Below are 26193 nucleotides of genomic sequence, written 5' to 3'. Positions count from 1 at the left end.
CAACTCTTTGCGACCCCCATGGACTATAGCGCGCCAGGCTCCTCTGTCCATGGGATTTCCCAGGCAAGAATATTGGAGTGAGCTGCTATCTCCTTCTCCGAGGGATCTTCGCCACCCAGGGATCGACCCCGCGCCTCCTGCATTGCAGGCGGATTCTTTACCGCTGAGCCATCCGGGAAGCCCCAGGACAAGTTATTTATCCTCTGTTTTCTCTTGGGTCTCATGGGGATAATTAAACATGCCTCTAAAGGATGGTGTGAGGATGATTTGAAGGAGGGAATAGAAAACATCACGCAGTGGTGCATTCACACGCGAGGTTTTAACCAAGGGACGAGGTCCTTCTGTGAGAACCCAGAAGCCGGGAACTGAGGGGGGCCAAGCGAAGAGTGTCTCGGGTGCGGCGAAGGCGGGTATATGGATGCTCACACTCTGCAGCTGGAGGCAGCCTCGAGAGGGGAACCTGGCGCTGGCGCCGGTAGGGGGCGCCGGAGCGCCGCACTGCAGCATCCCGGCGGCCTCCCGGGCTGAGCTCGCGTCCTGCCGCAGTCCCTCGGCCGCTAGTCGGAGCGAGCGGCAGCGAGGAGACCCCGGCCGCTCCGCCAGCGCTTGCCGCCGCTCCCACCCACGATCTCAGCCCAGCGGCTGGGAAACGCCCCCCGCAGACTGCGCTGCGCAACGTGGGAGGGTTAGCGGTCCCGGGGACCGGCTTCCGAACTTGCCAGGGGACCGCAGCTCTCCCGGGCCTGGAGAGTGTGAACAGGTGAGTGTAATGCACGTGCCCAGGTGGCCCTTTCGGGATGACTTCCTGCAAACCCTTCGGAGCCCCTGAACGCTCGGCCTCTGGGGGCGGTCCTCTTGGTCCCTGGGTCCTCCCAGGCAGGGGTTGGGGGTCGCCGAGAGGGTGATGTGAGCGCCAACGCCGGGGGCTTAACAGCACCCTCCGTTCGGGGCTAAGATCAGAAATGCCTTTTTGACTCAGGTTCCATCCGCCGCCTAGATTGAGAGCAAGTGACCTGCAGTCCACCATGGGCTTGTTTATCATTCCAGGATACCTGTTGCTTTCTGAGCAACGCTATAGCCAGGGGTCTCCTACAATCTTCCTCGTCCCCGTGCGTGCTGCGTTGTGATAAGATGAGGGACAATTCCTGGTAATGAGACTGGCAAAACTTGGTTTCAGAGCTAGAGAAGGAGTGGCCCAAAGAGAATCTCATCCCACCGTCAGATTAGAGTCTTTGTTTCCCTAAATACCTGCACTTTATTTTGATGAGACCATAAACACAGAAGTTGAAACAACTATTACCTTATAAAGATGCTTGTGTTTCCCACCTCCCCGCCCCCCCCACCCCAAGAAGATGTAGAAAGCAAGGACTGTGGTAAGTATAATAGTTTAGGGATTTACTGTGAATAAATTTTTTTTTAAAAATAAATAAGATCAGCTTATTAGTGAACTAAATATCATAGGCCTATTGGATTGTAAGCTCTTTGAAGATGACCATTTGTGATTAGCATGTATGTGGGATGAATCAATGCATGCATTAACAGTAACAGAATTTGGAGTCTTCCTAAGCTTTCTTTTGGTACCTTTCTGTTTCGGAAAAAGATCAATACACCTTTAATCCCTCAAATGAACCTCTTACCTGTGATTTTAGCTTTAGTAGTGACAGAAACTGAGAATTTTTTGTTCTATTAAAACACTGTCCACCTAAAAACTGAACAGCAGCTTCGAGACACAGACAGAAGACTTCTGCCCAACAACATGAAAACGAATGTTTTCTTCCATCCATGTTATGGAAGGTCTTGGATCTTGAATTATTTTGAACATCAGAGACTTGGCAACAGGTCCCTTATTAATACAACTGACACATTTATCTTTGTTTCCTGTCTTTATCAAATGTAACTTTTTCACATATTCATGTGAGAAAATGTTCAAAGATGTATGTCAGTTTTGTGTCTCCCTTTAAGGGGTTTTTCTTAACATAACCTAAAATTGATGCTAAGTAGCTGTATCTTTATTACGTTATATATGAAACATTCAACCCACACAATTTCTCTTTCTTATGTGAAGTTCCTATGCCTCTGAGGCCATTTGGGAATTACTGAAAAACTTGACTTAACAAGTGTTTGTTTATTTTTTTCAAATTACATTTGATGGCTACTCTCTTGAAGCATAAATCAAATAGTAAATTATTTGGATTTTTATGGGCATGGGAATGAGCAGTCCTGCATGAGATAGCAAATTGCTGTTTATACAAGCTCCAGACACTTGCATGTTCTATGTTTCAAAGAAATGCTTGCCATTCTTATTTGGAATTCATTTAGTTAATGTATCTCAATAGATTATGCTTCTGTGATGCTTCTGTGATGAAGCACTGAACCTTAAACACAGAGGCCTTTTCTTAATGAATGCACATAAAATGACAACAAAGTTCTTTTATCTTTAGCTGAAAGTGTAGGACTGGACACATTACAGATGTTACAACTTCTGTGTTTTGTGCTACTAATGATCACGAAGGAGTTTTTTCATTATTTTGATGAAGTAAACAGCAGCCAATGCTAATGTTGACCTTTCTGTCCTTCGGAGGAAGCTCTGACACTGTGGAAGTCAGCAAATACATAATTTGTGAGGCAGAGGTCAGTGGTTTAGATGCATAGGGAAGGAAACAATTACATGTTAATGTCTTTGTAGAAATACTTTTTCAGGAGAACTTTTCCTTTTTTTCTTTCTCTGGAAAAGCTCTTTTAGAAAATTTGTAAATGCCAAAACCCTGGCAGGAGCGGTTCATATGTTTAGATAACAGACTTGAAAGTGAAGTCTTGTATTTAAGATGAAAACATCGATTGCAGAAGTTCAGAATGGAGAAGCCTGCAGTTCATGTAAAAAATGTGAGCCTTAATATGAATATAACCACCATGCCTTGATGAAGAGGAAGAATCCCATGAAACTTGTGCTGGGTCATTTGTCAGGTCACATTTCAAGGGGTTGAATGCAAAGGATGCCATGTTTTTAGAGTGATTAAAATGGCAAATGCCAGAGAAGGGAGCTGCATATGGTCAAGAGGGAAGGTGAGGGTCAAAAAGCATAAACAAGAACAGACGTCTCTGTGTAGAACCAAGGAAGAGGACTGGTCTCACTTTCCTAGAAGGTAGAAGTCTAGAATGGGACAAAGGCTCCTAGTAATTGCTAGGTACTTGAAGGGCTCTGAGTGAAAGAAAATAAAAAGTTGATGTTATGCTGCTCCTCCCCTCACTCCTGGAAGTGGTAAATTCGACCCTGAGTGGTTATTAGATGGTTGCCTGGTCATATGAAAGGGCTCCTGTGATGGCTGGAGGATTTTTTTTTTCCATTAACTCCAAGACTTTCCAATTTTACATTTCCATGGTACCAAGGACCTTGGCGTCATTCCTAAAGCACCCATAATATAAAGTGGGCTTGCATCCGTGCTAAGTTGCTTCAGTTGTGTCTGACTTTGTGTGACCCTATGGACTGTAGCCTTCCAGGCTCTTCTGTCCAGGGTATTCTTCAGGCAAGAATACTGGAGGAGTTGCAGTGCTCTCCTCCAGGGGGTCTTCAGGGACTGAACCTGCATCTCTTAACGTCTCCTGCATTGGCAGGCAGATTCTTTCCCACTAGTGCCACCTGGGAAGCTTACGTTTACATAATATCACTTACCAGGTGGTACTAGTGGTGAAGAATCTGCCTGCCAGTGCAGGAGACATGCAGGAGACGGGGGTTCTGATCTCTGGGTCAGGAAGATCCCCTTGGAGGAGAAAATGGCAACCAACTCCAGTAGTCTTGTCTAGAGAATCCCATGGACAGAGGAGCCTGGCAGGCTACAGTTCATGGGGTCACAAGGAGAGACATGACTGAGCACCCAAGTATTAGGACAATGCTATAAACTAATGTACTTGAGGTTGTTATAATAGCATTTATCTTTTGTGTTCCAGGGCATTGTGCCTAGGAAAATGTAAAAATATCTAGATGTTATGTATCAGTTTTAGAAATGTGGGTATCTGTCATATGACTTGACCTTGTGATCTAGTGAATGGAGATAAAACTTAAACCTTGAAAGGCAAATTCAATCATATTACAGTGGGGTTAGCTAGTAGAAATGTGTATTAGTCAGCCCAAAGGGAAATAGAATTCCAAATGTGACTGTCCCCATCGTGTGTGTTTGTATATTGGGTATTTACAGGCACATGATAAATACTTATATTTACAGACAAGGATTTGTTATCAATTACTGACATAAAACATTCTTTGAGGAAGTGCTTTTGAAAATGCTATCTTATGTAAAAAAAAAAAGAAAAAAGGTATGTTTTAGAACCAGACAGATTGAAGAGCAAGTCCTGGAACTATCATTTTTTAGTTGAGTGGTTTACAGTAAATTCCTCGAGCCCTCTTGCAGGATTGTGGTGGCGATCACAAGATCAAAGATACTGATCAAGTCAATGATTCTGGTACATAGAAGATGCTTAATAAATATGAAATTCTTTCTCCAGTCATTTGTGAATTCGCAAATCTCTTTTGTTTAAGGATTGCAGATTTACCATGCTATGGTGAATCCCAGGGCTGGAACCACAAAGATCTTCTCAGCTCTTTAGTTTGAACCACAGGGAATTGTCTACCAGCACCCAGCATGGCTAAAAGTGCAGAGGTCAAACTGGCAATATTTGGGAGAGCAGGCGTGGGCAAGTCAGGTAAGGTGTTTGTTGTGGTGGTGGTAGTAGTGTGTGTGTGTCTTTGTGTGTCTTTGTTACTGACTCAGCGGGCGGGGGGAGGGGAAGGGGCGGTTGGCATATCTCCTATTCTCCTATGTGGCTCTATTAGAATTCTCTTTAACTCAGATTTTCATTTTGCATAATCAGGTTTTATGTCCGCTTTTGCTTCTTTATGGTAAAGCAGCGCTGTTGATAATACACAAGGCAATGGATACGTCAGAGGTCTTGATATTCCAAGGAACGATGTCCGACTTCCAGAGAAATGAGATTGGATAAATTAAAAAATACATTTGCTCTTTTTTTTTTTTTTGTCTATATGAAATCCTGAGGGGCCAATGTAATATCTCATCAATCTCGATATGCTCAGCAACCGGCTCAATGTCAAGCATGTGTTGAGTGCTGAATAAATGCGTCTTTACAAGGAGAAGAATTCTATTATTGTTATCCAAAGCAGGGTTTGACTGCTTGTTGCTCAAAAGTCAATAAAGAGGACAGATTGGTCGAAAGGAAAGTTTGCTTTATTTTGGATTCTGGCAACCAGGCAGGGAGAGAGGACATCTGTCTAAAGGCTGACTCCCCTGCACCCCAATCAGGGCACATGAATTTTTATAGACAGAGGGAGGGGGCTACATGCAGGGACCACACAGTCAGCTCTAACAGTCATCTTGAAATTGGTCATCAGTGGTCTGACCAGCATCATCTTGATTGTTTTTAGTACAGTTAATTTTCAGTTCCCTGGGTCAGTTTGTTTCCATGTCCTTGAGGCCAATTCTCAGAATTCCAGTACTCTTGCCTGGAAAATCCCATGGATGGAGGAGCCTGGTAGGCTACAGTCCATGGGGTCGCTAAAAGTCGGGTACGACTGAGCAACTTCACTTTTACTTTTCACTCTCATGCATTGGAGAAGGAAATGGCAACCCACTCCAGTATTCTTGCCTGGAGAATCCCAGGGACAGAGGAGCCTTGTGGGCTGCCGTCTATGGGGTCGCACAGAATCGGACACGACTGAAGCGACTTAGCAGCAGCAGCAGCAGCAGCAGCATGTCACAGCTACAGTCTGGTCATCCTGTAGTTAATCACTCCACCTGGTAGGGCTTTCAGTATCTATAAGACAGCTCACAGGATATGGCTCAGAATCTTATCTACAACCCTTGAGAAGGAACTAAGGGTCCTTGACTTTGCTTAATGACGACATTATTATTATTTGGTCTCCTCTGACTGTTTTCCTTTGTTTCTGCATGTTCTCACTTCTCTGATTAAATGTATTCTTTGGCTAAAGTTTTTCCACAGACAAAAGGCAGGCAGAGGACATGGGGGGAAGGGCCATAGGGTTCTGCTTCATTTCGTTGTCACTCGACACATCTAAAATCAGGGAGGACTGTGAAGGCTGGGATGTGTCTGAGCTCAAGTGAGACAGATATTGCCAGCACCTCTAGGGTGAATTTAAATGACCAGATTGTGGTGCTTCTCAGTAACTGAGAACCTTTAGTGTTCCACACCTGAGGAAAGGTTTGCAGACCTTTCAGGTAAAGGGCAAAATGGTGGAAGTGAAAAATGTGTCTAGTCCAACTTGAAAAACAGATCTCAGATTTTATAATTAAAGAGTGCTAAGCAGGTGTTGCTAAAATGCCAGGGTAATGTGCTTTTTCAGAGAACGTTGCTTTAGTCTCTTACCAGAAGAAAGACTCATAATTGACTTTGTCCACTGACCTTTTCAGAGAAGGCAATGGCACCCCACTCCAGTACTCTTGCCTGGAAAATCCCATGGATGGAGGAGCCTGGTAGGCTGCAGTCCATGAGGTCGCTAAGAGTCGGACATGACTGAGCGACTTCACTTTGACTTTTCACTTTCATGCATTGGAGAAGGAAATGGCAACCCACTCCAGTGTTCTTGCCTGGGGAATCCCAGGGATGGGGGAGCCTGGTAGGCTGCCGTCTATGGGGTTGCACAGAGTCGGACACGACTGAAGCGACTTAGCAGCAGCAGCAGCAACTGAGCTTTTGGTTCTCAAGAAAGGGCTCTAACAGATATAGCGTGTGTGTGTTCATAGACAGAAGCCTGTTCAGATCATCCAATACAACAGGTCATCCATATAGTCTTAAACACTTACATCGTTGTTGTTGTTCAGTCATTAAGTCATGTCTGACTCTTCGCAACACCATAGACTGTAGCCCACTAGGCATCCCTGTCCTCCACTATCTCTCGAAGTTTGCTCAAATTCATATCCCAAACATATATGAGCAGTCATTAATTCTGTGACCAACCTCTCTTTCCAAATCGGCTCTCTGGTTTCATTTCAGCAGTAAATACTGCCTGCTGTAAGTCTTTCTCTCTCTTTTTCTCTTAATTTTCTTGAGAGGGCTCTTTGCCATCACTGTTTCCTCCCACTTGCTATTTGCTTTGGCCTTTGGCAGAAACCAGGTAAAGAAAGTAGTAGACGGTTGGCAAGGTTAAGAAACTTCCAGCCTTCACAAGCTCTAAGATTGTTAAACTCCTCCCTATTCATCTTAGTTTCCTGATGGCAAGCATGCATGCTTGCTTCCATGCATGCTAAGTTGCCTCAGTCGTGTCCGACTCTTTGTGACCCTATGGACTGTAGCCTGCCAGGCTCCTCTGTCATTGAGATTCTCCAGGCAAGAATACTGGAGTGGGTTGCCATGCGCTCCTCCAGAGGAACTTCCTGACCCAGGGATCAAGCCCGTGTATCTTATGCTGCCTGCATTGTCGGGGGTGTTCTTTACCACTAGCGCCACCTGGGAAGCCTTCCTGATGGTGTGAGAACCTAACTTTTGTAGCTGGTGGAATGATCTGAAGAATGAGGAGAGTGTTTCATTGAGTGGAGGATGAGGGTGAGGCAGTGTGTGGGAAGATCCGTTCTGCCCACAAGAGCTGGCCTGAATTTTCACCAGTGAGGGATCAAGGGTTAGAGCTCACTGTTTAACATCCATTCATTCACAATTTAACACAGGCAATAAGGGAAGGGGAATTTTTAAACCTTATGTCATCACCAAAAGAAAGTCTACATGCTTTGGAAAGTGAATCATGAAAATAAAAATACAGTTGAGAGAACCACTTACTTTCTGTTCCGTATGCATGCTGCATGCTGAGTTGCTTCAGTCATGTCTGACTCTGTGCGATAGTATGGACTGTAGCCCACCAGGCTCCTCTGTCCATGGAATTCTCCAGGTAAGGATACTGGAGTGGGTTGCCGTGCGCTCCTCCAGGGGATCTTTCTGACCCAGGGATTGAACCTACATCTCTGACATCTCCTGCATTGGCAGGCAGGTTCTTTACCACTGTCATCACCTGGGAAACCCTTGTACCCTATAACCATCCCTTTTTCATCTGTATTATCTCTTAACAAACTGGGTGTCTCCTTCTGTCAAGACTGATCCATCAGTCAGAGCATAGACCTCAGCTGGCTTTGTCTTCCCCAAAGTAGTTTCAATCCTTGTCTCAAGGATTCCTCTCATTCTCTACCGACCTTTTTGCCTGAGCATTTCTTTGTCCACCACTCCATCTTTTTCTTTTCTCCAAGGTTATTGAACATGGGCTCTGGCCTCAGTGTCTTAACTTTTTTTTGACTTCCTGTTCATTGCTTAAACATCTTTCACTGTGATCATACTGCTAAAACTGATTTTACAAAAGTCAGGGCTTCCCAAGTGACCCAGTGGTAAAGAATCCGCCTGCCAGTGCAGGAGACGCAAGAGATGAGGGTTTGATTTCTGGGTCGGGAAGATCCCCTGGAGGAGGAAATGGCAACCCACTCCAGTATTCTTGCCTGAAAAATCCTGTGGACAGAGGAACCTGTTGGCCTACAGTCCATGGGGTTTCAAAGAGTTGGATATGACTGACCACACACACACCACTGATCAATAACCAACCAATCTAATGAATCTTTCCCAGTTCTTAGAACTCTTGTTACCATTTAACACTACTGCTTACTCTTTCCTAAAACTCCTGCCTTCCCAGGCTCCCATTACATCACCCTGCTTGGCTTTCCTGCCACCTCTTTTTTGACCCTAAGCAGCTGTTTCAGGGCTGCTGTTTACTGGCCTACCTCTCAAAGATCGGGGCTTCCAGGTTCCACATACTATTCTCTGGTCCTCACGTTCCATACCCTCAGGGAATACCTGCACAAGAAGTCCACATTCTGCCGACCTTGGTTTTAATTTATGGAAAGTGCAGAAGTGGAACTTGTTTGTTAAGGTCCTTCCCAAGTCTTAAATCCTATGATTCTTGATTAATAACTCTTCTTTGGACTGCTTTCTCATTCCACCTTATATACATTCTGCCATGGGTGTTTATTTTCATTTAGGTTAAGATGACAATGATAGACCACATGCCTTTAAACAATTGCCTTTTTGTCTGTCATCTATAAACAGGCAGTGTTTTCCTATTTCAACATGAGACTGTTTTCCCGAGACCTTGTAACCACACCTCCCATTTAAAAAGAAGTGCTGGTTTAACTTATGTGTGGGAGTCAGTTCTGAGACCTTTTCCCAGAGTTCAGTGAAAACAACCACAGAGGACTTGATAACCTATCAGCTTTGAAACCAGACTCTAGCCATGGTGAATTCATGTTTATTCTAGTTCTTTATTAATATGGATTGCTCATCTCTGCCTTGTCATTGTACTCTACCTTCACCTTCCTGTTGTACAGATTGTATCTGTTTTGTAAGTAACTTTTGCGTTTTTTTCAGTCTGCAAGAAATTATACCTTCTGGAATGTATTTGGCTCCTCACCTACTCAAATGCCTCCCCAAATGACCATGATCTACCTGTGGGCTCAAACAATCCATTTCTTACCAAACACCCAGCGGAAAAAGTATTCCTAGGAAGGGCGGGCCAGCAGGTGACCTTGGAGTGGTAGAAACTGGGTGTCTCTGCTTTGAACCTGGGTCTAAGTGTCAGACACGACTTGGCAACTGAACAACAGCTGTGTGAATTGCTTCAGAGGCTCCAAACCTGACATGGCCTATCTGCTTTCCCCCACACTCAATACCAATTTGGAATTTAGTGTGCTTAGTTACTCAGTCATGTCCAACTCTTTGAGACCCCTTGGACTGTAGCCCACCAGGCACCTCTGTTCATGGGATTCTCCATGCAAGAATTCTGGAGTGGGTAGCCATTTCCTTCTCTAGGGGGTCTTCCTGACCCAGGGATTGAACCCAAGTCTCCTGCATTGCAAGCAGATTCTGTACAGTCTGAATCTCCAGGGAAGCCCAGGCATTTAGGGTAAATAAGACCAATTGTCTACTTGCTAACAGTGGCTTGGGTGGCCTGGAGTCAAGTGCAAAAGCCCCTGAGTCCTACTGTTAGGTCTGACTCCCAGTTCTACACTTTATTAGCTGTGTGAACTTGGCAACTTTGACACGGCACTTAAATCCTCAATTTCTGCAATTATACAAAGATTATAATAGTGCCTATCTCAAAGAGTTGTTGTTAGAACTGAGTGAAATATTATACACAAGTTTTTTAGATTGGTATCCGGCACAGCGTACGTGCTCAAGTATATTACAGTTTTCAAGGTGTGCCCTTTAAGTTTGTTAGTTAGTTGTCTAATGAAAACATCCAAAGATATGTTTCTACTCAAGTGAGTGTTTGGGTTTTCATTAAAAGTCAGAAAACTTATAATAACAAAATTCTGTATCACTGCTCAGCACGCACACACACACACACACTTTCTGTCTCTCTCTTCTTAAATCCACCGTCTGGTTTATGTCAATTACAGCTTGACCACTGATGATCATAACAATACTTCTCCTGGCTAATATCTTGGAAATCTTGGGGAAAAACAGCCAGAAATATTTTGGTGTCCTTAATAAATTAAACCTCTTAAATTTGAAAGCGCTTCTGGTATGTAGTTGATGGCTTCCTAAACCCAGGTAACAGATAAGCCCTCCATGTTTAAAACAGACTTTAACGGTAACCAGAACTCTTTGGTTGACAGGTTGACATTAGACGCGTCAGCACGGACGAAATTTAATAATGTGTTAATTACCAAACACATGGGGTATGTCTGTGTGTGTCTGTGCATTGCAGTATTTACAGGGTCTTTTGGATCAGGAAGATTCTTCTTCCTTCTGTCTAGTCTTGGCAGTTCTTGCAGTCCTGTCTTCAAGTGATCTTTCTGGCTTAGCAAGCTCACTGGTTCAGCATGGGAGCACTGTGTGGATGCTTCAAAGTGTAGAGTCAAGGGAAGCCCCGAGTTTTCCCAACCCTTTCCTTTTTCTGTTGCCCCAGCAGAGCAAATGTTTTTCTTCTCTGGCTAAGGATAAGGCAGCCAGTAATAACATTGCATGTAGGACATAGATTTTCCTTACATGTTTGCAGCAGCCTCTAATGTGACAAGTAATGAAAGCAAAAAGACCTGTTGTAAAACCTAGAATGCACACCATATTTATTATGTAAATGCTTCCTGGATTCACAGTATTCAAATAGGTAGTATGTGTGGGAGGAGCCGGAACAGTAACAACTGAAATTTTTAGCTCCGTTTCACAGTTGACATTCTCATTTTAGGACTGAAATATTGTGTGCCTTACCTAAATATATTTCTTGAAAGGGCTAGTCTCAAAGTTAATGGAGTAACGCTTGTTCTCTAATTCAAAAGCCAGTTGATTCACTCATCCGTGAAGGCCTAAGTGCATAGATTCAGATTGCTGGGCTGTAAATTGGGGTGCCAAATGCAAACAAGCATGTCATACCGTTTCCCTTGGCACAAAGAGATTTCTTTTTTCTCTTCCCGTCTCTTGCTCTTGTTTGATTTTCCCTCTCTCTCAATTACAAAAAGTTTTGAAAAGTTCTTTTCATTTTTTCTTCAAGTAGGACAGGCAAGGACAATGCTGATTTTAAGTGTAACTCTTCCAATATGTATCGGACACTGCTTTAATATGTATGTGTCCTTTGTGGCTGAGTTATGTTCATGAGATCACATATAATTAATGTATTAAATAAGAACAATATTAGTGGTGTCTTTGGTAGGTCAATTTCCTTAATGCTATAGAACTAAGCTTTATGTTTTAGAACTTTTTCTTTACCCAAGTAGTTGCTGCTGCTGCTGCTAAGTTGCTTCAGTCGTGTCTGACTCTGTGCGACCCCATAGACGGCAGCCCACCAGTCTTCCCCGTCCCTGGGATTCTCCAGGCAAGAACACTGGAGTGGGTTGCCATTTCCTTCTCCAAGTAGTTACACCAGTCTATATCCTTCATTTATACTGAACAGTGTAGTATGATGCTTCTTAAACATTGTCTCCAAGGTACTTTACAAAAGAAGGAGAAGGGGACTTTCCTGGTGATCCAGTGGTTAAGACTTTGCTTTCCAATGCAGGGGCTGTGGGTTTGACCTCTTATATGTAAACTAAGGTCTCATATGCCTTGAGGCTGAAAAACCAAAACATGAAACAGAAATAATATTGTCACAAATTCAATAAAAACTTTAAAAACAGGCCACATCAAAAAAATCTTAAAAAAATAAATAAATAAAGGGAGGAGAAAGATCTAGGGGATTGGGTCATATAAGCATCTCATTACAGTCACGTAATTCTATTGCATGTTTTATTGATTACATAAATATAGGCAAAATTTAATATCAATAGTAACCTAGATAACATATTCAAAAGCAGAGATATTACTTTGCCAACAAAGGTTCGTCTAGTCAAGGCTGTGGTTTTTCCTGTGGTCATGTATGGATGTGAGAGTTGGACTGTGAAGAAGGCTGAGCGCCAAAGAATTGATGCTTTTGAACTGTGGTGTTGGAGAAGACTCTTGAGAGTCCCTTGGACTGCAAGGAGAGCCAACCAGTCCATTCTAAAGATCAGTCCTGGGTTTTCTTTGGAAGGAATGATGCTAAAGCTGAAACTCCAGTACTTTGGCCACCTCATGCAAAGAGTTGACTCATTGGAAAAGACTCTGATGCTGGGAGAGATTGGGGGCAGGAGGAGAAGGGGACGACAGAGGATGAGATGGCTGGATGGCATCACTGACTCGATAGACGTGAGTCTGAGTGAACTCCGGGAGTTGGTGATGGACAGGGAGGCCTGGCGTGCTGCAATTCATGGGGTCGCAAAGAGTCAGACATGACTGAGTGACTGAACTGAACTGAATATATAATATTAACTAAAACAGTGTATATAATATTATCATTAAATTATTAATAGTAATGTGTGAATATTAACATACCATGCTGTTTGAATATAAAAATTATTTTCTCTAAAAATCAGCGACCCAAAGGGACTCTTCATGAAGATATAGCAAGTTGATCTGTGGCTTCCATACACCTAGGCATCGGGTGCAGTTCCAGGAACAAGCAGGTTCAGCTGTGTGCATCACATGATGTGAGCATTGACTCCTGTACTTTACCTATTTAAGAGCCAATCAGCTCTTCAAATTCTTGTTTATTCTTGCCCTAAGACTACACAGTATAATCTTAATTGTAAATTTTCTTTAGCTATTTGTTTAGGTAAAAAGAAGGACAGATTGTGTTTCAGGTGGGTGCAGAACTTCCATGGCTCCTGGAAGAAGTCTGTGTGTGTGTATGTGTGTGTGCATATGAAGACGCCTTTCCTAAGTAGTTGTTGAAATTTAAAGATTACCAGCAATGAGCTCCATTGGTTATTGTGCAGTTAGTTGATGGTTAGAGAAGTAGTTGTTTCTTTTTTTGTGTGGATTGGATCACAGAGAGGAAAGTGGCATTGAGATGTTTCAATGGGGCTGGAAAAATAGTTGTTCTTTTGTCATAAAATATGGTAATGTGGCCTTGGAGGTTTTATACCTTCCTTTACCTGCAAAGATAGAAAACCAGAAAGAGGTAAACAGCCAAAACAAGTTGATTTTCTTTCAGTTGTTCTACCCCAAGAGGAATAAAAGGGTGTTTTCAAATTGCAGGTGTCTACCTATGTGTGAGTGCTAAGTCACTTTAGTCGTGTCTGACTCTTTGCAACCCTATGGACTATAGCCCACCCGGAGTTCTCCAGGCAAGAATGCTGAAATGGTTTATCATGCTGTCCTCTAGGGGATCTTCCCGACCCAGGGATTGAACCCACATCTCCTGAAGCTCCTGAATTGCAGATGGATTCTTTTACTGCTGAGTCAATGGGGAAGGCTATACCTAGGGAAATGTATAAAAACTCAGACTTCTATGCAAGGCGTAAGTCACGCTGACCTTTATTGCATGTCCAGGAAGTCAAGCAAAAATGAGGGATCATGCTTATAAGGGTTTAGAAAATGGAAAGGAAAGAAAGAAGAGGAAAGAAAAAATTAAAATCATCAAAATCAGTTGCTTATTGGTGGCTAAACATTTTTGTAGACTGGCAGTGACCAATTCTTAAACTTTTCTCTTAAAAATATATATAATTAGGAAGAAATGATACTGGAAAACAAAACAAACAAAATCAAGAACTGTTTTTCAAAGTCAAAAGGGCATATCTCTGTCCTAGATTTTTTCTGTTGAAATATATTATTAGAATTCAGTTGTCCTTTATTTTTATCTGATAGCTAATTTACTCGTTGAAATACTTCCCTGTAGTTAATTATCAGTTGCTAGCTGGTTCCATTTTGATCTTGTTTTCTTGGCAACTGACAAAGACGAACTTTGAGGAAAGGGAGGGGAGAAAATTGTAAATCATCCTTGTAATTCCCCTTTTTATTACTGGTATTTCTCCAACTTATGGGTTTGGGGAAATCAGCCAAATTTTCAAGGTGGTACTGGCCTTGAAGCCAAAATTCCAGTGCAAACGCGTCCTTGTTGCTTGTGCTGCCTTTGAAAATTGATGTGGTTTCAGAAAAACAACCATAATATCCTCCATCCCATTAAAAATGAAAGTAGTTATATTATGAAAACAAGGCAGCCTGAAATAGCTAATTTCAGCCTGGAATAAGAAAATATCTAAAACTCCTATACATACATGTGAGAGAAAGGACTTCCCTGGTGGCTTAGACAGTAAAGAAGCTGCCTGTAATGCAGGAGACCTGGGTTTGATCCCTGGTTTGGGAAGATCCCCTGTAGAAAGGAATGGCTACCACTCCAGTATTCTTGCCTGAGAATTCCATGGACCAAGGAGCCTGGTGGGCTACAGTCCATGGGGGTCACAAAATATATATACATGTAAAAGATTATTACCTAGATCCTCTGGCTCCATAGAGCCACAGCCAAGTCACGAAACCCAGTTTATGACTGTGCAAAGCTTTTGCAACTTTGCTACTAAATGTTTTCATTTTGTAATACCCTATTCCTTTCAAACACCGTGTTAGAAAATTAAATGATCATTAGAATTTTGTAATATGAATTTTGTTTAAAAAAACTAAAGAGTTTATTTTTTTAAATTTTAGTTTATTTTTAAACTTTACAAAATTGTATTAGTTTTGCCAAATATCAAAATGAATCCGATTTCCAGTAATCAATGAATTACCAATGCGTGACAAAGGGCCCTGGGAGTCCCAGATAAGTTGCCAGTCAATTCAGTTAACATTCTCAGCAACCTTGTGTATATGGACGTTCCCCTAAAATGCAATATTCCATTTCTCACAGCTTTGGATTGAACATAAGAAGGCTGTTGAATCATCTCCTATGAAAGGATACAGTTTTTTGCTGTTATCAAAGAAGAATATGATGTACCATATTCTGTCAATATGATCTAATTTTTTAAAAAAGTGCCCAACCGAACTATCAGGATTGCGGTTTAAACTTCAAACCATCCATCACTCTGTCTTTTCATTCATCTGTCAAATGATACATCTATTTGCTTTTTTTCCTGTGATGCCAGTCAGGTTGTGAAGGTGCTTTGAAAAAGTACAAGTGTATACAATTATGTAAAGTTTAAAAATAAAATAAAATTGGAAGAATAAAAAAAAAAATAAATAAATAAAATATGCTCCTAATATTATCATATTCTTTTTTTTTCTAATTTTATTTTATTTTTAAACTTTACATAATTGTATTAGTTTTGCCAAATATCAAAATGAATCCGATTTCCAGTAATCAATGAATTACCAATGCGTGACAAAGGGCCCTGGGAGTCCCAGATAAGTTGCCAGTCAATTCAGTTAACATTCTCAGCAACCTTGTGTATATGGACGTTCCCCTAAAATGCAATATTCCATTTCTCACAGCTTTGGATTGAACATAAGAAGGCTGTTGAATCATCTCCTATGAAAGGATACAGTTTTTTGCTGTTATCAAAGAAGAATATGATGTACCATATTCTGTCAATATGATCTAATTTTTTAAAAAAGTGCCCAACCGAACTGACTATCAGGATTGCGGTTTAAACTTCAAACCATCCATCACTCTGTCTTTTCATTCATCTGTCAAATGATACATCTATTTGCTTTTTTTCCTGTGATGCCAGTCAGGTTGTGAAGGTGCTTTGAAAAAGTACAAGTGTGATATAAAATATGCTCCTAATATTATCATATTCTTTTTTTTTTCTAATTTTATTTTATTTTTAAACTTTACATAATTGTATTAGTTTTGCCAAATATCAAAATGATTCTTTTAAAAATTAATTAATTATTTATTTAATTTTATTTTTGGCTGCCCTGGGTCTTTGTTGCTGCATACAGGCTTTCTCTAGTTTCGCAGAGCAGGGGCTACTCTCTAGTTGCGGTGCACAAGCATCTCACTGTGGTGACTTGTCTTGTTGCGGAGCCTGGGCTCGAGGGCATGCAGGCTTCAGCAGTTGTGGTGCATAGCACAGGCTTAATTGCTCTACAGCATGTGAAATCTTCCCGGACCAGGAATGGAACCTGTGTCCTCTGCACTGGCAGGCAGATTCTTATGCACTGTACCACCAGGGAAGTCATCATGCTCTTGTTATTGGTATCTGTGCAGTTCTTCCCCTGTGTTCCTTAACATTTGTGTTTGGAAAAGCAGTATGGTCAGTTTCCTGGCTGTCCATCACAGGGGGCTGGATGGATATGCTCAGGCCAGTAGTCATCTGTAAGTGTTCTTCTGCTGAATGTATACCATTACAGACTATCGGAAGGTTATAGATTTTCTTCTGAAGGGATTTGCACTTTCAAATGTGTGAAATGAATGCACGTTGAGTTGGGGTATTTTTTTAGGATCATTATGTAAGAGAGTCAAAAAGGGAGGTGGGTTTGGGAAAATAATTTGAACTTATGCCTTATTGGAGAAGGAAGTATGGCATATTATAGAATTTTTTGATAGTCAAATTTTATCCTTATTAAAAAATTAAAGTTTTAAACATTTACACATTTTTGATAGAAAGATTTCTCAAAAGTATATATAAATATATGTATCTATAAAGTGTTAGTTACTCAGTTGTGTCTGATTCTTTGTGACTCCATGGACTATAGACTGACAGGCTCCTCAGTCACGGAATTCTGGAGGCAGCAACAGTGGAGTGGGTTGCCATTTCCTTCTCTGGGGAATCTTCCCAACCCAGGGATTGAACCCAGGTCTCCTGCAATGTAGGCAGATTCTTTTACCATCTGAGCCACCAGGGAAGCCCATATGTATCTATATGTTTCCTTATAATCTTAAACTATGCTTTTGTTCATTCAATTATTCATTCAACAAGTATGTGTTTAATACCAACTCTGTGTTCTAGAATAGCTTGCTCATGGTACAGGATTCATATACATTCTAAAAAGGCAGAGTAGCTATTTCTGCTCTTTATTATGTCCCCAGAGCAGATGAAGACAGCATCCTCAATACACTGAATAAACTGAGTTGGACTTATGTGGTCAGCAAATGCCAACTGTCACTGGAGAAGTCCAGTTGTCTACGAAGCCTCTATTGCAAGATGGTATCTCCTCTCTTCTTTGAAACAGGAAAGTAAGCAGGAAGCCCAATTGTGGAGAGCTCAGCTATTTTTATTCTTGGTTTTCCATTGCCTTCCTTCTACAAGTATATTAGAGAACCATTGGAGAGAGAAAACTATGAAGTGTTGCTTTTTAGAAATTATGAAAGCTTTTATCACTGCTATACCCTTAAGAGCCTAAGCTCTACACTTTTTGAAATTTTAGGAAGAGTGAGCCTATAATTTCAAGATACCTTAAATAGCAAAATGTGAACCATGTCTCCCAAGTGCCTTTCTTCGAAAATCTATTTAGAATCAAACTTAAAAATCACCACCAGCAAATTATTTTTGTAGCCTATATGGCAACTGAACTTTCTTCTATTTAATTTTTCAGCACTGCTTTATTATAAGACATAGGTTGTAAAAAATAATAAGCTATTTGTATTGTAAGCTGAAAAGAATGAGAAGCATAGAGTAGATTTGCAGCAGTCTGTTCTGAGGATAGCAAGAAAAATAGTCAGGTTGCAGTCAGGTTGATGGAAACAAATAGCCCCAGGTCGTTCACCTTAAAAGCTAAATAAAGAAACAATTGGCCAACCAGAGGTGTAGAATTGGTATAAAATTTAAAGACTCAAGAGACAGTTTTCTATAACAGGTTAACCTGGGGTATCCTCTAATGCACATTAATGAAGTCTCCTTTATATACAGTTGGGAAGGGCCCCTGGAGGAGGAAATGGCAACCCACTCCAGTAGTTTTGCCTAGAGAATCCCATGGACAGAGGAGCCTGATGGGCTACAGTCCATGGGGCCGCAAAAAGTCGGACACGACTGAGCAACTAATACTAAAAACACCATGTGGTCTATACATGCTACCTAATTTCATCAAGAATCATATATATATATATATATATATATATATGTGTGTGTGTGCATTCGTGCTCAGTCGTGTCTAACTTTTTGTGACCCCACGGACTGTAGCCTGCCAGGTTCCTCTGTCCATGGAATTCTCCAGGCAAGAATACTGCAGCAGGTTGCCATTTCCTATTCCAGGATATCTTCCCAACCCAGGGATTGAATCCCAAGTCTCCTGCATTGGCAGGTGGGTTCTTTAACACTAGTGGCACCTGGGAACCCACTCTGTGAGGCAAATGGGATCTCAGTCCCCCAACCAGGGATCAAACCCTTGTCCCTGTGAAGTGAAAGCATGGAATCTCAATCATTGGATTGCCAGGGAAATCCAAGAATCACATATTTTAAATGTGATTTTTAAAATCACATATTTTAAATGGTCTCTTTATCATAATCAAAGTGGTTTCCTCGCCTGCCTTTGAATATCTTGGGTGAAGGGAACTCAGTATGATGGGAAATAGACCATTCCGTTCTTGGGCAACTGTATCAATTATAGTCTTCCAGAGAAACAGAACCAATAGGACATACACTCACTTGCACAAATTATGTATGTCTGTATTTATCTGGGCTAGCAAGACTGACTTGCCTGGAGAATCCCAGGGATGGCGGAGCCTGGTGGGCTGCCGTCTATGGGGTTGCACAGAGTTGGACACAACTGAAGCGACTTAGTAGCAGCAGCAGCAGCAAGACTGAAATCTGTAAAGGAAGGTGGCAGACTAAAAACTCAGGGAGGAGTGAATATTGCAATCTCAAAGCAGAATTTCTTTGACTCTGGGAAACCTCAGTTTTTGCACTGTAAGCCTTCCAATAATTGGATGAGGCCCACCCACATTATTAAGAATAATCTTCCTTGTTTAAGGTCAACTGATTGTAAATGTTAACCATCTCTACACAATAGCTTTACTGCAACTCCTACAAGATTTGATTGAATAACTGGGTCCTAGAGCCCAGCCAAACTGTCTCATGAAGTGATCACAAGTCTTCCAGTTTGTTATTTTACCTTCTTTGGAACCAAAGGCCGTTCATCAGCTTTTACTCATTAGCTTAACTCCCTTAAAGTTCCACTGTTATTGTTTAGTCGCTAAGTTGTATCTGACTCTGCATCTCCATGGACTGTAGACCTCCAGGCTCCTCTGCTCATGGGATTTCCCAGGCAAGAAATGCTGGAGTGGAGAGTTCAATAGAGCACTTTAAATCCCTCTTCCTTAAGATAGCCCTGAACATATTTGAAGACAGCTATCATGCCTCTGGGGACTTCTCTGGTAGCTCAGCTGATAAAGAATCTGCCTGCATTGCAGAAAACCCTGGTTTGATTCCTGGGTTGGGAAGATCCCCTGGCAAAGGGATAGGCTACCCATTCCAGTATTCTGGGGCTTCCCTGGTGGCTCAGATGGTAAAGTATCTGCATGCAATGCAGGAGACCTGGGTTCGATCCCTGGGTTGGGAAGAACCCCTGGTGGAGGAAATGGCAACCCACTCTAGTGTTCTTGCCTGGAAAATTCCACGAACAGAGGAGCCCACTGGGCTACAATCCATAGGGTCAAGTCAGACACGACTGAGCACAAACGCATGCATAGCCTGCCTCCACCCATGCCTGAGTTTTCTCTTCTATCGTCTAGTACTCAGAGGGTATTTCATTTGCTCTGCAGAGATCACAGTTTCTGGCCACAGCATCATCCTTTCTGTCCTATCCCAGCTGTGCATACCATGAAGTGTGGGGCTTAGAAATGAGTGCAGGTGTTTCAGATGTGGGATGCCCAATCCAGATCAGAGCACAGCTGTGGTTTTGATACTAGATCCTTTGCTTCTGCTTAGACATTCTAAGGTCACTGTTGCTTTTACAGTGACGATGGGCACAGTGTTGACTCATGGAATGTATACTGCAAATGAAGTATATATGTTCTTTTATATACATTTTGCTATATATATATATGTATGTATATATATATATTGCTATATATATATGTATATGTATGTGTGTTTATATATATATATATATATATATATATATGTACTGCTGCTGAGTCAAGTCTTCCCAAGCCTGTACCTGAGGGTATGTATATTTCATTTAGGAACAGAAGTTAATTTTGTCCCCTTAAATACTGTTTTGTTAAATTTAATTCATTCTTCCAGCCTGTCAGGAGCCTTTTGGATCCAGCATGTGTATCATCCTTCACTCCTTTCTGTCATCTAGAAATATGTTGGTTTTGGAACATTTTAGGCCCTGGATGCTCTTACTGAATCGTAGAATTTTCCACTTTGGTATTATTTAGCTCATAGAAATGATGAAGGATCCCAGTGAGTTTTTTTGGATTATTTTCAGCTAGTAAAGAAAAACAAAGCTCTTTGGTTCTTGGTGTGAGGACATTAACACCATATCACATTACTTCTATGTTCATTAACTAAGTTCTATTTAGATGTGCCATAAAATAGGTTGTCTGGGAGAAAGCCTTGCAGTTATAATCTCTTGTTTGCCATTTTATTTAACATTTTTTGTCTCACACATTCTTGTCTTAGGATTCAAGTCATCTTGTTATATATAAAGGGCATAACAGTGATATACTCTTATTGGTCCAAATATCTATTCCATACAGAAAGTCATTTTCTAGTCACATTCCAGGATATGTATGTATGTTCTGTACTAAAATAATTGAACTTCAGTTCAGTTCAGTTCAGTTGCTCAGTCGTGTCCTATTCTTTGCAACCCCATGAACCGCAGCATTCCAGGTCTCCCCATCCATCACCAACTGCTGGAGTCTACCCAAACCCATGTCCATTGAGTTTGTATGCCATCCAACCATCTCATCCTCTGTCATCCCCTTCTCCTCCTGCCCTCAATCTTTCCCAGCATTAGGGTCTTTTCAAATGAGTCAGCTCTTCACATCAGGTGGCCAAAGTATTGGAGTTTCAGCTTCAACATCAGTCCTTCCAATGAACACCCAGGACTGATCTCCTTTAGGATGGACTGGTTGGATCTCCTTGCAGTCCAAGGGACTCTCAAGAGTCTTCTCCAACACCACAGTTCAAAAGCATCAATTCTTTGGCTCTTAGCTTTCTTTATACTCCAACTCTCACATCCATACATGACTAGTGGAAAAACCATAGCCTTGACTAGGTGGCCCTTTATTGACAAAGTAATGTCTCTGCTTTTAAATATGCTGTCTAGGTTAGTCATAACTCTCCTTCCAAGGAGTAAGCGTCTTTTAATTTCATGGCTGTAATCACCATCTGCAGTGATTTTAGAGCCCAAAAAATAAAATCAGCCACTGTTTCCCCATCTATTTGCCATGAAGTGATGGGACCAGATCCATGATCTTAGTTTTCTGAATGTTGAGCTTTAAACCAACTTTTTCACTCTCTTCTTTCACTTATGTGATGCAAATCAGAGATGACTTTGGGAAAGAGTTTTCTCCATTGGGTTATATGGGTAGAGATAACAAACTTCAGTCTGCCTCAGGATAAGCTAAGATGTGTGTGTGTGTGTGTGTGTGTGTGTGTGTATGCGCACACGCACGCATGCTCAGGTATATCTGACTCTTTGCGACCCCACGGATTGTAGCCCATCAGGCTCCTTTGTCCACGGGATTCTCCAGGCAAGAACACTGGAGTGGGTTCCCATTTCCTCCTGCAGGGGATCTTCCTGACTCAGGGATCGAACCACTGTCTCCTGCATTGGCAGGCAGATTCTTTATCATTGAGCCACCTGGGAGGCCTCCTAGAATCACATGGAAGACTTGTTAAAATATAGGATTCAGGTCTCCATCCCTGAGGTTCTGATTCAGTAGGGCCCGAGCATTTGTATTGCTAACAAATTCCAAGAGGATGCTGGTGCTGCTAGTCTGGGGACCGCATTTTGCGAACCATTGTTTAAGTTTGTCGAGTGTTCAGTTTCCATTTGAAATAGGTGTTTTCAGCTTTGAAAAGGCATAAAGCTTTTTGTGAGCTGCGTGTAATAAACACTGAGTGCCAGGACTGTCATGAGTAACCAATGATACAAAGGTAAATAAAACAGACAATCTTTCTGCCCTCCTGAAGCTAATATTCCAGTGGGAGTAGACCTGGTGAGCCAAAAATACTCCGCTGGGGCAGAGCGAATGTGAGACTTTTCTGTAGTTTCTTAAGAGTAGACTTTTTATTCACTTCGTAGCAAGATAAGTTTTGTTTAAAACATAAAACAGTGTAAGCCTCAAAAACTGTGACACACTGAGCTTTGTTTTTAAGATGATACCTTGAGCTATTTGGCAATAGTAGGGGTATGTTAGGGCTTCCCTGGTAGCTCAGTTGATAAAAGAATCTGCCTGCAATGCAGGAGACCCAGATTTGATCCCTGGATCGGGAAAATTCCCCTGGAGAAGGAAATGACAACCCATTCCCGTATTTTTGCCTGGGAAATCCCATGGACAGAGGAGCCTGGCGGGCTACATAGGGTCACAAGAGTTGGATACAACTTAGCGACTAAACCACCACCACCACAGGGGTAGGTTGGGCTATATTACTGGAGTCCGGGAATTAAATATGGTCTAAGACCATGGTACCAAATATACTGAGAAAAGCTAAACAGACCACATAGGAATTGAAACTGATAAGCTTGAGTTTATTAAACCATGCTGAGGACTTCCCTAGTGGTCCAGTGGTTAAGAATCTGCCTTCCAATGCAGGGCATGTGGGTTCAATCCCTGGTTGGGGAACCAAGATCCCACCTGCCACAGGGCAACTAAGCCTGCAAGCCACAGCTAGAGAAGGTCAGCATGCCACAGCTACTAAGCCTTCATGCTCTAGCGCCTGCGCTCCACAAGAGAAGCCCATGTACCGCAGCTAGAGAAAGCCCACTACTGTAGATTAGCTTTAATTAATATACAATAGTTATTCTTTCTCCAACATTTGGAAAAAATAATTTTCAATCATTTGCTGACAGTGGCATTTATAAAACTTATGCAATGGTCGTATAGACAGAACTGCAATATTGAGAAAAGTTCATGAGTTTCCACTGTTTTGGATTGAAAGATAACATCTTTTTCTCAATGATGCATTTCCTGTTTTTTTTTTTTTCAAAATATTTTTCAAAAGTCCTCTTTTGTTTTATGCCATTGGGTAGTCATTTAAGAGGTGAAGCCAAAAATTTTTAAGTTAGAATAAAAAGTTGGGATTATGTATCTGTCTGAAAAGCATTTGACTTCTTTTTGCATTAAGAATCTCATAAATTACAACTGAACCTAATAACTGAGCCAGCTTCCTAGTCATTTGGCAACATGTGTTGAGTTAGATGTTTTAAAGGAAGACTCAGCCACACTTGGTAGTATGAGTAATGGTTGTCTGTTCCAATGCCTGGGACTATTTTTCCATTCAAATGTTTTATATCTTGAATTTATTTTTCTAGCAGTGTTCCAAAACGAGGTGAAATCAGGAGGACAGTAACCATGCATTTAAGTACTTGAGTCCCAGAATTTAACCCATGATTTCTTAAAGTCTCCCATTTAACACTTTATAAAGATTTGTGAAATTCCTTCTATGTTCCCAACTCTCCACCTTCCTATCATATTCCCAATAAAATGCCAGTGTTTGTGGGAGAAGTCCAGAGAACTCTATGACTGTCCTTGTCTCCAAGGACCTTATGTTTTGTTGGACCTGTCTGACTAGAATTCAGCTGGTGATGGTTTCTAGCCCATTGATGGACTTTGACAAATTTCAGTTCAGTTCAGTTGCTCACTTTTGTCCGACTCTTTGTGACCCCATGAACTGCAGCATGCCAGGCCTCCCTGTCCATCACCAACTCCTGGAGTCCATCCAAACCCATGTCCATTGAGTTGGTGAGACCATCCAACCCTCTCATCAATTTATGTCTCAAAATATTTTTAGAAAATTGTCAGAGTTGCAGAAACAGAGAGCACTTGTATACCCTTCACCTAGCTTCCCCACAATGATTACACCTCACATAACTACAGCTCATTATCAAAACCAGGAAACTCACATGGACAGGGTATCAGTTGTATAATATGGATACAACTAAGCTGCAACTCTTAGAATGATTGATTTTTGACACCATTCAGTCTCAGGGTCCATTTGAAAAGACAAAGGGAGAGCAATACAGAAGGAGAGACTTCAATTGTTTTAAAATTTGTAATTATTTATTTTGTAGTTTGTTTGAAACAGGCTTTTAATAAGGGCTGTGGATTGTAATTTTGTTTCATATGTTTCTTTCATTTCATAAAAAAATTATGAGATTTAAGTTTTCTCCTCCATCAGTTTTTGAGGTTTATTTTTGTTAAGGAAAATGGATCCACAATCTTTGGACTTTGCTGACTGGATCCTCATAATGTTGTGTAACAGTCCTCTATCCCCTGTATTTCCTGTAAACACAGGAAATTGGTAGTTAGATCCAGAGGATTCATTTTTTTCAGTTTTTTTGTTTATTTGTCTGTTTTGTAAGGTACTATTATGTATCTCTGTCAATCAGTGTCTGGTAGAAATTGACATTCATTGTCTAGAGTTATGCTTTCTAGAATAGCACTTTCCAATAGAAATTTATCTGGTGATGGAAGAGGTCCATATCTATTTTTACTTATTAGTTGTAGTATTTTTTATAAAGAGAAACTTCCTCTTAACAACTACTTTGCTACTATGAAGTTCAGTTTATACAGAAAAGATAGAAAAAAATTGCTTACTTCTTACTATTATCAGCTGTCAGAATAATAAGTTGTTTCCTTTTCTTTCTCAAAAAGTGATACATCTTCACTCTTCTGTGGTTTTTGCTGTTGTCATATAGTGACAATGTGTATTTTATTTTACTGTAGTCATTCTTGTTGAAGTTCAAATTTGTCCATCCTTGGCTGGAAGGGGTTTACTCAGATCTCATCATGAGTTTTTAAAAGGTGAAATTCTATAAGCTATTTACTATCAGAAATTATATTTGTTGAGATCTGTGCAAGTTAGTGTCTTAAATTGTACATAAGATGGCATTCTAGCAGTTGAGTTCAGGCCATATGTGCTATAGGGATTAAGAAGAGAGAGAAAAATCAGTGGGAAATACTTGGGGAGGTTTTGGGGGAGGCACTGAGACTGAAATACTGTACATTCATTGGGGTTTTTATGATTCTCTCTCATTTCTTATCTTTCAAAATTATGATGTTTTCTTCATACCACTTCACATATGTCATTAATATTGGAGTTAGGAGGGGAAAATGGATAACCAAGTGATAAACGAACGGGATAGGAACTGGATAATGCTTAGGGAGAGTGAAGAGCTTTGGGAATCCTGCTGATTCAGTTGCAGGAAAGGCCCTTTTAAAGCTCCCCAGTGCCAGCTCTTCAGCCGTCATTTCCCTTCAGTGGCAAGAACACAGGTTTGGAGCCTGACAGGCCATATGTTAACTGTGTGTGTGGTCAGCTTGCTTAACTTTGGTGCACTTCAGTTTTGTCTTCAGTAAAATGCAGAGGATAATAAGCATCTTTTATTAGGGCTGTTGTGCACCAAACCCATGTGAAATCTGATGATAACCAGCAATCATAATAATTAGCTAATGCTTATAGCATTGACTATAAGCCAACCACTGTTGGAGGGCTTGACACATATGAATTCATACAATCATCGCCACTCTTCTATGAAATGGCCCTATTATTATCCCTTCTTAACAGATGAGGAGATTGAGGAGGATATAAATAAGTTGCCCAGGGTCTTACAGGTAGAGACGGGACTCCAGCAGACAAGATTCAAACCCAGGCAGTTTGTCTCCTGTGTCTGTGCTTTTACCTTCAGTAATTGAAAAATGTCTAACAAAACTCCAGGCCAGAGTTGTAGATGCTC

General features: G+C 41.3%; 1 protein-coding gene across 1 annotated transcript in view; it reads left to right on the top strand.

Annotated features, from left to right (window-relative positions):
- The first annotated feature begins 535 nt into the window (after positions 1 to 535).
- The window catches only part of RERG (RAS like estrogen regulated growth inhibitor), a 134337-nt gene continuing 108679 nt past the window's right edge, over positions 536 to 26193 (top strand). The window contains exons 1-2 of the mRNA XM_027541421.1: positions 536 to 760; positions 4535 to 4698. Coding sequence (XP_027397222.1) covers positions 4638 to 4698 — 61 coding nt within the window. The 5' untranslated portion in view covers positions 536 to 760; positions 4535 to 4637. The remainder of the gene's footprint in view (positions 761 to 4534; positions 4699 to 26193) is intronic.

The sequence above is a fragment of the Bos indicus x Bos taurus genome, chromosome 5, assembly GCF_003369695.1.
Source record: "Bos indicus x Bos taurus breed Angus x Brahman F1 hybrid chromosome 5, Bos_hybrid_MaternalHap_v2.0, whole genome shotgun sequence".
Taxonomy (NCBI): domain Eukaryota; kingdom Metazoa; phylum Chordata; class Mammalia; order Artiodactyla; family Bovidae; genus Bos; species Bos indicus x Bos taurus.
Note: the sequence above shows the minus strand (reverse complement) of the source record. Positions and strands in the feature narration are given on the sequence as shown.